Genomic DNA, 13,446 nt, shown 5'->3' on the forward strand with positions numbered 1-13,446 from the left:
CCCTTCAAAGCAAGCTGTGGGACGGCGAAGTAGAGATGACGAAGTGGTGTCTGATCTCACACTGGCTCCTGCTCTGATTGATACGTACATGCACGCTGTTTGCTCGAGCTAATATAGTCAACATTATTACGAGGGTGGGAAGAGGAGAGCCTTTAAAGTCGTCCTCAGAAGAGGATGCTGAATTTCCAGCAATGTAAATAATTCATCACATCTTGCAAAACGCATCTGCTAATATCACTCGGCCGTAATTCTGTGGGCTACCCCGTGTTTTTCCCACCACGACTCCAGCAAGCTGTGGGTCTCTTTAAGTCGAGGCAAAAAATTATGCTTCTTTAAAATGCTTGGTGGCATGTTAGAAAGCAAAGGGGTGGGATGATTTTGGTAGAAGGGTTAATGGCTCAGAGGGTGCTTCTGGTCCTAATCGGTATGAAAGACGTGGGCACAATTCTCATATAGTCATTTGTGGCTCTTAAATATTACCTCTGTGACATTTCCCCCGGCATCCAGCAGAGATGATTTTTATGAGCTGTTTTTTTTTTTTTTTTTTTTTTTATTCAGCAGCTACACCAGAGATAAACCTAGCTGGTCCTCACAACCCCCCGCCCCCTTCTCTTTCAAACACCCTTGCTCGCTCTATCTGCCTCTCTGTTACCCCCCTCTCTCATTCTGACAGGCATGACATGGCAGTGGAAAGCCCCACTTCTGTGCACTAGCAGGTTGTGGGCTGAGCTTCTGAGTGGCTGGCACATCACAGCACCTCTGCCTCAGGAGATAGAACCATTTGAATTGTATTCCTCAGCCCTGCAGAGCACTACACTGGATATTATCATCAATTGGGCAGCAGCACTAAGAGTCTGACACACCGCTAAATCTGACGTCTAATGTAAATTGAAGAGTCAACATTTTTTCCTGTGAATGTGTGTATGTTTTTGTGTGGAGAGTTGGGTGTGTGAGTGGGTAGCAGGGACATGGCTGCACTGACAGAGTTTTTTGCGATGCAAGTGTGCCGTGCTCAAAGAGACGTGCAGAGAGGGGACCAATCTGCCTTCCCACTTTTCCTGCAGTTCTTATCAGGTAATTACCAGCTCACCCTTGAAATACCAACATGGTGCTGGTACACTGGTGATGGTGGAAAAGAGACATAGGTCATCTTGTAATTATGACTCCTTCCTTCTGCCTTTATTGTCTCTGCATAATCAGTTCCATCGGGGCTGAAATAATTGATTCTCCATTTATGCTAATGGTATGGATCTGGAGCGTAGACGAGCAAATACTCAGCCATGTTGTCTTTCGAGCGTGACATTTAAAATGGAATGAAGAAATAGTTGGATTCCAGTCAGATAGCAGGATGTTTTTGCTCTGGCCTCAGTGACAGCCTTGAGTTAAGGCGCCAGGTCGCACTTGTTCTAACCAGACCAGACGCTGAACAGGAACGAGACCTTCAGATGTATTTCACTACCGCCTGCTTAGGGACCTTTACCGTTGTGTATAAACTGATGGAGGTAAATTAGATCGCACTCATGCATGCAGGGCCTTAGCAATTAATCCCCCGACCAACCAGGCTGTGTGAGGATCAACATAGACTCACAGCGACAAGACAGACCCAACAGACTTTCTTACCCGGAATGTCACAAAAATATCTGACAAAAGCTTCATAAAAACGTATCAAACCATAGCCTCACAAATACCTTTAGATCCCTCAGTTCTTTAATGTCAATCACCTGTCAGGCCGTAGCTGATCGGCTGCCAGCAACCCAGTGGGCTGCCTGTGGCAGGAAAGGTAGTCCTCACCCGTGGGAATTAAAGTTTTCCAGCTACCATTCTCACAGTAGGCAGAGTGTCCTCTTATGTGATTGTGGTAAAAATCTATTTTCGAATACTTCTTTTTTTTAAAACATGAAATTGATGTACAACTGTTCAGAAATGTGCATGAAGCTGTATAAACATCTGAGTCCATCTTAGTAGTGGACTCAATTTCATGAAATCTGCTTTTGCCGCCAGCCACCAGATCTCACCATGCCAAATGGGCACTAACAAATGGCCAGTTAACAAAAACCTGCACACCAAGGAGCTTCTGCCATATTGTTCACTGGACAGCACCGTCCCCAGAGGAACCCCCTCAAACAAAGGCAACATGGTGGAGAAGAAGGCCATGACGGCTCTATCTCATTCCTCCCTGTCACTCACACACACACATCCATCACAGCCCGCCGGCCTCAGATCCAAGCAGCTCCTTGGATGCGATTTGTCACAGGTCCTTAGGCGTTGACATGCTTCTAAAATGCTCAACTAATCTGCCCAAGATAACGGTCTCAGATTTCTTTGGTGGGTGTTAATCAAAATGATCTGCTCTGCGTCCAGGAAATGACCAGTGGACACTACGAGGATGGACATTGCAATTAAGCACATCGTTAGGCTAATGGGAATGGATGAGCACATGCAGAGGACGGAGGGATTGTTTGACACATTGGAGAAATTGCTTCTCTCTTTAAAAAGAGAAGTGTTTAGTTGTTTTCTTCTGAGGGGAATAATTCATGAACTCTCTTGTGTCTTTTTTTTCCTTCTCTTGCAAAGCAGGTGTGACAAGAAGGTGAAAGTGAGCAAAAAATCTCAATCTTTGATTCTACTTTTCCTCGTTCGTTTACACAGGTAAATCTATAGCATGGACCTTTCAATCCGGCAACAGATTACTCATGAATACCAGCCTACATAATTCAGTGCCTGGTGCTGTATTCTCCAGCCAGATGTGTCAGCCTGCATGGTGAAAGGAAACTCCAGCATGGAGGATACATGTCACCCCTTCAAGAGCAATTGCCACTCTCACCGTGAGCCCTCCATGGGAGCAGGCTGCTGAGAGGTGGGTGTGATGGGCCCAATTTAATGCTCCATTATGCAAATTGATCATCTCAATTGACCATCACTCTGGTAATAGGACGGCCTGACTGGGTACGGTGAGGGGGGGGTTTAAATCTTTAGATAAACATCAGACCAAAGAAAGTCCCAGGGGCATAAAAAAGCAAGGTGAGTAAAAAACAGAAAGAAATGCATCTCAACTCTCATCAATGAGGCGTGACGGAGATGAGTGGCAGGAAGTTAATGGCGGTCTCTGTGACCTCTCTAACGATCATTCACATTTAAAAGTCACCTGTCTTGTCTTTCCTTTGGGACATATCAGGGTGCAAGGAATAAAACGCAACATTTGCATGATGAGTTTCATCTTGATAACATTTTCACACTTACATTCACTCGCCTTGCGCTGCTTTTCCCCTTTGATTGTTCCCTTCCAAGCCGACTCCCTCGTCGGTAATTCCATAATTCCAAATAGATTAGAGGAGCAAAGCAGGGATATTTGTTTTCATTTCAATCTAACTTGGAGTTGATATCCCACAAATTATGCATTGTCGTGCACACAAATTGAGTTAGATATTCTTTATTTAATGGGGGAGATTTTCAGCACGCTTATCCCCCTGCGACCCTGCGAAGAATCACACGACACACTCCAGTTTCCCTCAGAATGGACAGGGCGCGAGAAAGTCAGAGTATGGGCGAATTAATTTTGTCAGTGCCTAATTGCATTTATTGGCCATGCCTGGCACCTCCTAATCCTGGATTATGATGATGCATTAACAGCTGTGACTGGCTGTTTACAAGGCATTTATTAGCCGGTGTCAACATAACGAGACAAATTCCACCTATCACATTAATCACCCCACTGCCAGGACTATGTCACTGCCAACAGCAAAGCCAGATGACGCATAGGCCAAGGCTGCGTCGAAGCTGCTTCCCATTTTCCTGCATTAGCCATTGTTATGTGGCAATCAGATTACCTCCTCAGTAACTGTCAGCCCAGCAGTGAGGTGGTGACGGGGAAACTTGAAGTGAATGAAGAGCAATGAATTGAGGGGGGGTTAAAGATAACGGGAGAAGAATTGCGGGATCAAATGCAACGCTTGAGTGAGTCAAACCACAAAAACAATTTTCCACACATAATGCTTCTAATTGAAGTCAGGTCACTTAATTACAGTCTGAGTATTGTTTACTGTGAACCCATCTCCTCTTCCCTTTTCTCTGTCCATCTGTCAATTTCCCCTCACTCTACCTATCTCATTTTCATTTTCTCTCCTCCGCCGCAAGAATACACAACAGCCAACAGAACAGGGCGCAGTTTGTGGACAAAAAAAAAACATCAAATATAAAATCGTGAAGATGGTTTCATGGTTTAGTTTTCATAATTGATTAAAAGCTTCAGTCAGAAGCATTACTATCAAATGATGAACAGCTCTGGCACAGATACACGTTACAATTTCTCTAATTACACTCAATTATTCCTTAATAAAAGGATTAAGAGATATTTCATGTTTGAACCAGCTGCTGTAATATTTTTTAGATTTCTCAATTCATGTCTGAGACCCAGAAAGACATAAAGGGGTGCAGGGTGATAGATACTGTCTGTATCCTGAGGTAGGAGCAGGAGAGACATTGATTTCTTCCCTCTTCACCAGGTGCCCAAAAGTGATGTGCAGCAATTAAACAAGAGTCTGCACGACAAACCTGACAAATGCATTTGAGGAATGGCGTTGGAGAACGTCCCGTTGGCCTCGCCTTAATGGAAGCTAAGGCTTCATGTATTGCATTTTGTGCAGACATGCTGGAATCATCAATTTAGATCACCTCCGCCCTGTAAACACTTTATCTGTGGGATTCTCTGATTCCATTTGAAGAACAATATCTGGTCTTCGAGTTTGTGCCAAAATCACTCCTCCAATTCTCCGACCTGTCAAGACCTGCTCGACTTGACACATTGATATTGTCAGTGAGGAATGTTTGGGATCACCTGCAAGCTCAAAGTGTTATGGTTGTCTCTGCTCCAAAACATGCTTTCTGTTGAAGGAGCGTGAATTTTGAATAGCTTTTTAACTTCAGACCATGAGAAATACCTATTATAAAAACTGTTGCAGTCCCTGTTTAAAACATTTTCTGCACAGATTATCTAGTAATGTGAGGGGTTTGCAGATCCAGTTTTAAACCTCCTAAACTGCTCACAGACTAATCAGAGCCACCTCAATAATATCAAATATGTTTGTTATCTATGATCTAAAATCTGGATGATTACACCAGTACTTTTCGAGGCAGAAAACCAAAAACAATGATGGCGGCAGCTGACGGTGCTGCCAAGAAACTGTAAACATTTTAGCCTTTGAGGCTAATATTAGCTAGCATACTATTTTTGACAGAAGCTTAAAATCTCACCTCCAGTTCTCTCTGAAGAATAGAAAACTCATGTTGACTGCATCTCTCTGCTCATTTAACCTTCTGCTTTTGTCTTCTTTTCTTTTATGTTTTCTTTACTACAGCAAGTTTTGGCAGCATGCTAATCTTCATTTTGTTTATGTCTGCTTACCCATGAGATCACATGGGAGAGATCACATCCAAGCCAGGCTTCAGTCTATAGAGTCATGAGGCCAGAGTGCTGAAGCCATGCCACGGTTGCTGCACAGAGCAGTGTTCACTGTTTATTCAAATGAATCAATATCAAACTTGTTGCATTTCCAAATTGTACTAAATGTGACCCTGCACTTCTCTGAGCCCTAAGCAACAAACCTGCCAACTGTGAAGTAGATCAGATAAACGATTCTTGAGATACACAACTAATATACAGAAGGAGATTCCTTACTTTATAGTTAGAGTAGATGAAGATGGAATTAGTTTCTAAAAACTATATCAATCTAAATGGCTTCAAACTATCAGCACCAGTCGATAAATGCTCGACATAAAGTGCAACACAATCAAAACTGATGATCCAGTGGAACTCGCTCCATCTTGCATTTTATTACTGCTAAACAGTAGATTTATTACCTTCAAATTTTACACATCATATCATGCTTTGTAGATTGCTTTTACAAGAAGAGACTGCAGTGCATGCTCTCTGGCTCCCAAAATGAATGTGCTTTAGTGATAAGGACCGGATGAAAGGACAGGAGATACGGCACAATGCAGCGGCACATCTCCCAGCACGAGCTTTTTCACTGTGCAGTAGTCTGCGTTATATAATTCTGTTGGGGTTCGCTGGCCCCTTTCAGTTCACCTACCGCAGCTAAAGTGTGAACACAGGGCCACCTCTTTGGCCGTGTTAGACTATCCAAATGTGCAGGAACAAAAACACATACAGTCACGCCTCGTAAGGGCAGAGTGTCAAATTACATCCAGTTAACAATCAGCCCCACAGTTGACTTCTGTTTGGCGCATGTCACCTCCCTGATTAATGCTGAATCATGATATTGAGATTAGAGCGGTGGATGGAGAGCGCCAGCATTCACCAGCCTCCAACTCTTCGCCCTCACCCTTTTCTCGGGAACAGCTCTCGCCATCTGTCAGTATTGGAAAGCCCTGGTGGCTTGCAGCAGCTTTTCCAAACCTACATACATGGCTGCCTTTCCCTGTCAGAGACTCTGCTGTGCATGAACCGTCAGCCGTAACCAGCCAGTGGGCTATAAAACGGTGTCAGCCTAGCCAAAGCCTCATTGACACCCATGAAAAATCTCTCTTAGTAGTGTTATTGACCCAGGACATAATCAGACGACTGTACATTAGCCTGAAGAGGACATGGCAAAGTTTAGAAAGCATTACCGTCAATAAAGCCACATTAATGTAATTGGACAGTGTTTACCTTACTGCTGTTTAATTGCCTGACTTCCCTCTGAATCTTTCATGGAACTCTGTGCCGCAAACAAACACAAGGCAGCACTGGCAGCGTCTGCTTATTAGTTATTCATGGCTTCATTTGCTTCATATCTCGCCTCATTCTTTTCCGCGCGAGGCTGAAAGCTAGCAGAAAGTACGTCTGTGAGCAGACGCTGATAGCTCCTGTGCTATCAGCGAGAAGAAAAGAGGCTTCCTTTATGAAAAATGACTTCGATGAAGTAAAGAATACTCAGAACAGAGCAGAGAACAAATAAAGTCTGTTCGGGTAGACACTGTTGTTTTCATGCAATATCAAAACTCTGGCCTCTGTGTACGATATTATGAATTATACTGAAGAAGTTCCAACAGTCATTTCCTTTAACAGAAAGAGGATGGATCATAGAAATAAGCTGCTCTCGCCTCTGACACCTTATTTTTGCTCGGCCCCTAGTGCTAATAAACCTTCTGTGGGGCTCATAAATCAAGCGGATGTCTCCTTAACAGATACATGATGATTAAAACATTGTTTGATTAAAAAATCTTGTTCAGTTAATCTCAAGTGTACTCAATTATATAAGCCCGTCTCGTCTGCGACATAAGGTACATGCCTCAACAATGTCATTTCACCCGTGTCAAATATAGGCGAAAAGGAACAGAGGGCAAAGAAAAGAAAGAAATAGACTCGAGTTGAAACACTGAAATGGCTACTGGTGTGGCCACGGGGTCATGGACCAGCTGTGACAGCGACCTCCAAGGGTCTTTGACTTTGACCGACAGCAGATTGGGCGGACAAGGACGACTGTAGAGCAGCCTGAGCTCCGCTGCGTGCTTAAATTGTAGCAGTTGTTGTCACATTAGAAATACCTGCAACTTAAAGCCTCCTTCTTTTTAATAGTGTTTACATCTAAACAACACATGGCGAGCTACTTCCTGTGTCTTATTTATCCTCATGCTTAGAGCTGTGAAATGTGATCTCATTCGTATTACAAGCAATTTTGAGACACGGTTATAAACTTCTGTTGAAGAGTTTATAATGTGCACTGGTTTGTAAATTAACTATGTTTATATGGGTTTTGGTTTACACAGTACAACTGTCAGCGGTTCATGTGTCAATATCAAAACCATGAATATAAAGTCCTCAGCTGGATTTTCAGCCAGAAGAGCAGACAAATTAACTTCCAACTCTGCATAAACTGAAGTCCGTTCATTTCATTTCAGCCCTGACAACTGAATAAACAAAAGAGGACCTTCTCCATGTTCCACATTTAAGGACATTCTGTTAGAGCTCAGTGCTTCCTCTACTAATATCAATGCCACTGACAGTCACTTTCAATGAGATGATACTTCGCCAACACTTAATTCAGGCATAACAATGTCACTTGAATCAAGTGTCACAGGGCTTTGATGTCGATTAATATTATCATAATTAACTATCACAGAGCATGTCATTTTTCTGTTACCTGCCAATTAATATCAAAGAAGGTAAGAATGAAACATCTTTATTCCAAAACTGTTTGTCAATTTTTATGCACAAGTTTGAATCATGCAACAACCAACCACAATGGTTCACTGACAAGGCAACAACATAAATCACCTATGGAACAATTTCCCGCAAAGCTTGATGGTGTATGTCAAGCACATGTGATTAATCAACAAATATTACTACACAGTAATGATCACATAATGAGCGTTTTCTGCATAATTACAATCCAAATTAATCATATTATTCAAAAGACTACTATGGTGTGTTAATTGTACGTGGAATTCAGATATGTAGGAGTAAACACAGACACTCTAGCCCTCTTTAAGTTCCGTTTTTTTTCCATACCAGAACCTTACACGGCGCTGATGAACAGATGAGATGAACAAGCACAGTCACTGGCAACATGTGAGCAGACCACTTAGACATAAACATAACAGAGGGGTCTGTGAAGATGTGCAGTGGAAAATGTTGGCATTAACTGCCATCTAGTGGGTAGTAAAGGCTTTGCAAGGAAAAAGAGCTGACCATAACATATTTCAAACTCAATCAGCCAAATTCACTGTAATTGGATGTCCACTGCCTCAGTGTTTTCTTTCCATCATTTCTTTTAAATGAATAGGCTGACCATTGTAAACAGACAAAGTGAATGCTGTCTTTCAGTTTTCAAAACCATTAATAGCCATTTCTTCCTTTGAAGCTTCATTTCCTCTTTTTTACTAAAAAAATTTACTGATTTCCAGTATGTGATGAAGATTGTACACTATGATAAACTATAGCCTTCAATGGCAGCTTTATGGCCACATTTTACTGTAAATGATCCTTGTACTCCTGAAAATGTGCATGTTTACTGTGATATTTGCGTATCTTATTTATGTTATTTTCTATTTAAAAAAAACATCCAAGCACTGTAAACATCTCACATTACATTTATTTGCCACTATTATTTCAGATTATAATATTTTACTTTAACGTTACAAATTCTCTGAAGATGAACTGGTTTGTCCTTTGTCAGTGTTGCATTCACGTGTTTTATGAAACATCAAGCTTCCTGTGTCAAAAGGTACATCATAGTGTCAGTAGTTTGGTAAATAAAGTATGGCTATATTAATTTTCAACAGACATTCTTACACTGCTTCACAAAGAGGTTTTAGTTTACGAAAATTAATCTTTTTTCACTGCTTACATATGTCAAATTGAGTTGTTTCTAAATTACAAGCGGGGAACGCTGAATTGAAAGAGCTGGCAAAAAAAGCACCTGAAGGCAGCATTGGAGGGAGGAGGAGCAGGCGCCGAACTAGCTGCATGAACACACTGAGCACACCCTGCTAGGGAGCTAGTCAGTGTTAACAGACAGAAAAATGTCGGGGAAGAGTTTTCGAGTCAGCGACGGGGACTGGATTTGTCCGGATAAAAAGTAAGTGCGCCTAACACTTTGAAAATAATCAAATTTTGTTTCTCTAACCACGCATACTGGCGTTAATATTGCAGCATATGTTTGCTGAATATGCTAGTCGTGCTAACAGTTAGCTAGGCCTCCTAGGATGTGGGTACCGCTAACGTGGACTAGCTGAGTAAACTAGCAAACTTTTACTTGATTTTCACCTCATTGCCTGCACTGTACGCAAAATCAAAGCATCTCATCAGTTACGCATTTAAGGGTTGAGACGAGTTAATAATTAACGTGCCAGTTGTAAACGTGAGCTAGGACATGACATGGTAAGCTAGCTCTAGTTAGCTTCAGTGGGTTGGGGGTAAGAGTCCGCACTTACTATTATGGGTGGTGTTAACAATGTCGTAGTAGCCAAGTTGTCATGTGTGAAGAGTCTAACTTGGGTAGTGAGCAGGATCGTGTTGCAACTTGAACTGCATTAAAACGTCTAAAGTGACGGAGGAGCCAGCTGCAGTTGTCAGTGCACAGGCCTTTGACAGCAAAAGACTGCAAGCTAATGGTGTGGCACATGAAAAATACATAAACCTTCATTACTCACCTTGCTTGTAGTACTCTTAGCTTCTGCTGGAATGAATAAATAACACGTTCAAGCATTACCTGCATCTATAATGAATGTTTCTCGTGTTTTTTGCAGGTGTGGAAACGTGAACTTTGCCAGAAGAACTAGTTGTAACAGATGTGGCAGGGGTGAGTCCGTCCATTTCTAAATGAGTGCACAGCAGAAGCTTGAGGCATTCCTTCACAAACCTACCGTATTAAAAGTGATTCTTTTGTCTCCACAGAGAAAACCACAGAGGCAAAGATGATGAAAGCAGGAGGAACAGAGATCGGGAAAACTCTGGCTGAGAAGAGTAGAGGCCTCTTTAGTGCAAATGACTGGCAATGCAAAACGTTTGTGTTTGTTTTAAATTAGAAGTCACTATCAAAATGTTCAATCAATCTGATACTGGAGCAATGAGACGGAAACGTTTTCTTCCCTCTCTTTATTGTCTCTTGAGTCTTTATGTATTTGTGTTTTCCCTTTTTCTTTTCATACAGATGTGGCAATGTGAATTGGGCAAGGAGATCAGAGTGCAACATGTGTAACACACCGAAATATGCCAAGCTTGAAGAGAGAACAGGTATTCCAAATGTGAAGTCTGTGAGGCTTTGATTTGATTTTGAAAGAAAGATGCTAATAATAACACCCTTTTCCCTCTTTGTACCTTTCAGGTTATGGTGGAGGTTTCAATGAAAGGGAGAACGTGGAATACATTGAACGGGAAGAATCTGATGGCGAATATGATGAGGTGGGTGTAATGTTTTAGAATTGACTAATTTTCGCTGACACACTTGTCACATCGATGTACTCATACAAGGTAGAGCTTTCTGGTGTCCATTTGCATTGTGAGAGGTTATTGAATATGTTCTGTTTATTGTCATAGTTCGGAAGGAAAAAGAAAAAGTACCGCGGGAAGACCAGTAGCACGTCTTCCTCAAAAGACGGTGAAAAGAAAGAAGTAGCAGCAAAAGCTGAAGATGACGAGGAGGAAGATGAGGAGGATGATGAAGAGGGTGACCTTTCCAAATACAAGTTGGATGTAAGATTGGTGGCTGTAGCTGGAAAGTCAAAATAATAAATAGTACTGTAATACTAGCAATATTTATTTAAAAAGAAAAACATCTCTCTCCAGGATGATGATGAAGATGAAGACGGAGACCTGTCGAAGTACGACCTGGACGCCAGTGAGGATGATGATGACAAGCCAGCCAAGAAAAAGGGCAGCCGCTCTGGCTCTTCCCGTTCCCGCTCGTCCTCGCGCTCCTCCAGCTCCAGTTCTCGGTCGAGGTCCAGGTAAAAGGGTACAGGTCAAGGGTAACTCCGGGCAAAATGTCAGTATCAGCTCAATCTTCCTTCTGGTTTACTGATCAATTACATATCCTGTAATGCTGATTTGTTGTTTTCTCTTTTCTCAACTCCTCCCCTCCTCTGGTGTTAGAAACTCCATGTGTAGACAGAATGATCTTAATTTATGATATATTTCATGTTTTTGTTTTTAAATGCCTGTGACTTCCTATGGAAGCAACGCATTGCTGATATTGTAGACTAGAAATGCACTCCTGCTCTTCATTTGTACTTTTTATCTGGTCCATTCAGATGGGAGCTTTTGTAGGTTAATTTAAGTTGTCTTTCTATTTTGGGAGGTTATTTCTCCAAACCTAGATACACTTATTTGTTTAGTCTGAATATTTGCTTATCACTTGTGCTGTGCCATAAGAAAATAATAGCTTTCTTGAGATTTAGATATCTTTTCTATTTGATCCATATAGCTATTTTTACCCATTCAGAAAATATTGGAAAGGTTCTGTTTTTTTGTCTTACAGGTCCCGCTCTAGAAGCTCATCCAGTTCCAGATCTGGATCTCGCTCGAGGTCCCATTCCAGGTGAATGAGGTGACATGCACTCTCTCCCTTAGAGAGTGTATGTGCTGGGCTGAAAGCTCCAGAACAGTCCTACTCTATAGCTTTAGTTTTCACAGAGTCTCCAGTCCAGACTCGTAAACTATGAAGGTCACTTGATTTTAGTGTTTTTTAAAGCACAAGAGTGTAAGAAGTACACAGTTTGAGTACCTGAATTGAGTTTTAGTGTGACCAAAACTCAGAAGTCTGATTAAACATCTAGGGTCTTCATCAAGCATTTCTAAGGAGCGTTGCTGGCTTGGCCCACTCAGTCATTTTCTATATGTTCAAAAGAAAATAAACATTTCCTAGATCTTAAACCACCTCAAGGACACTTTATTCAGTAAACCTCAGATTTTTGGGTAACCCATTGATCAATAGTTAATTGGTCTTAATCAGAAGAGCTTGATAAATACCCACCCTGCTGAGACTCTGTCTTGACACTACTGACCTCAGTGCTTGGTTTATCCCTCCAAAAGATCCAGCTCCAGGTCTGGAAAGGGCTCCTCTCCCCGGAAGAGGTCCCGCTCACCCTCCTCCTCACCTGAGAGGAGACAGAAGCGCAGTCGCTCCAGGTCCTCATCTGGAGGGAGAAAGAGGAGGCGTTCTAGATCACGTTCGTCCGAAAGGTTTGGGTTTCTGTGGAATACCACAATGGCACTGCTTATTATTAGCCATCTGTCGCCTCGCTTATGGGAATTCAGTTTTACAGAAATATGTTCACAGTTTGCCTTGTTATAGTGTTTTGTTTTAAATAATATATGTAAACGGTATGTTGTGCCCTCGTAATTTTTCTAAAAATGCACAACAGTGTTAATGGCTGAGCCGACTGACCTTTTTCCTCTTCCCGTGGTGTTTGTGTGATTTCAGGTGCCGCGGCCAGTCCTCTGGATCCTCCCATTCTGGCTCCAGTTCAAAAAAGAAATAACTTTATTACAGCCTTTAAAACACAAAAAAGAACCTTAGTACAAAGTGCATGTTGTGTTGCAAAGAATACAACCACATCCTTTCAGTATGCTGTTCATATTCATAGACAAAGAAAAGACAGTGGCAACATGAATTCTCTCTGCCATTATCATCACATGCTCCCTTTTTAAAACCAACAATAAACATAAATGTTTGGTCCTGTTAGAAAATCAGATATACTCTGAAGAAGCTGTATCCCATTTAAGCCCAATCTGCTGAATATCCTCATGGCAGTTATGTTTTATTCTATTCATCTGTGGAGGAATTTAAGTAAACATTTTGGATTACTTTTTTTTTAATGGCCCTGGTCCATTTCTAAATAAATACATAATACATTTTTGAAACAAAATGTGAATTTAAGGTACCAGAGATGTAGCAAAGAATTTTGGCCTGTTTGTCTTATTTTCTTGACATTTTTTTTCTTTTG

The 13,446-nt window shown here is 41.7% G+C and overlaps 1 protein-coding gene across 2 annotated transcripts in view; it reads left to right on the forward strand.

The window, feature by feature from the left end:
- Nucleotides 1-9,422: 9,422 nt before the first annotated feature.
- The window catches only part of zranb2 (zinc finger, RAN-binding domain containing 2), a 4,340-nt gene continuing 316 nt past the window's right edge, over nucleotides 9,423-13,446 (forward strand). The window contains exons 1-10 of one of the 2 annotated variants that reach the window (XM_037115652.1): nucleotides 9,423-9,578; nucleotides 10,249-10,301; nucleotides 10,397-10,505; nucleotides 10,653-10,735; nucleotides 10,827-10,903; nucleotides 11,039-11,194; nucleotides 11,288-11,448; nucleotides 11,979-12,038; nucleotides 12,533-12,682; nucleotides 12,924-13,446. The exon at nucleotides 12,924-13,446 is cut by the window's right edge and continues 316 nt beyond it. In XM_037115652.1, the coding sequence (XP_036971547.1) occupies nucleotides 9,523-9,578; nucleotides 10,249-10,301; nucleotides 10,397-10,505; nucleotides 10,653-10,735; nucleotides 10,827-10,903; nucleotides 11,039-11,194; nucleotides 11,288-11,448; nucleotides 11,979-12,038; nucleotides 12,533-12,682; nucleotides 12,924-12,981 (963 nt within the window). In that variant the 5' untranslated portion in view covers nucleotides 9,423-9,522 and the 3' untranslated portion in view covers nucleotides 12,982-13,446. Of the gene's footprint in view, nucleotides 9,579-10,248; nucleotides 10,302-10,396; nucleotides 10,506-10,652; nucleotides 10,736-10,826; nucleotides 10,904-11,038; nucleotides 11,195-11,287; nucleotides 11,449-11,978; nucleotides 12,039-12,532; nucleotides 12,899-12,923 lie in introns of those variants that run through there. The other variant, XM_037115651.1, reaches the window with a different exon arrangement.

The sequence above is a fragment of the Acanthopagrus latus genome, chromosome 11 (assembly GCF_904848185.1).
Source record: "Acanthopagrus latus isolate v.2019 chromosome 11, fAcaLat1.1, whole genome shotgun sequence".
NCBI classification, from domain to species: domain Eukaryota; kingdom Metazoa; phylum Chordata; class Actinopteri; order Spariformes; family Sparidae; genus Acanthopagrus; species Acanthopagrus latus.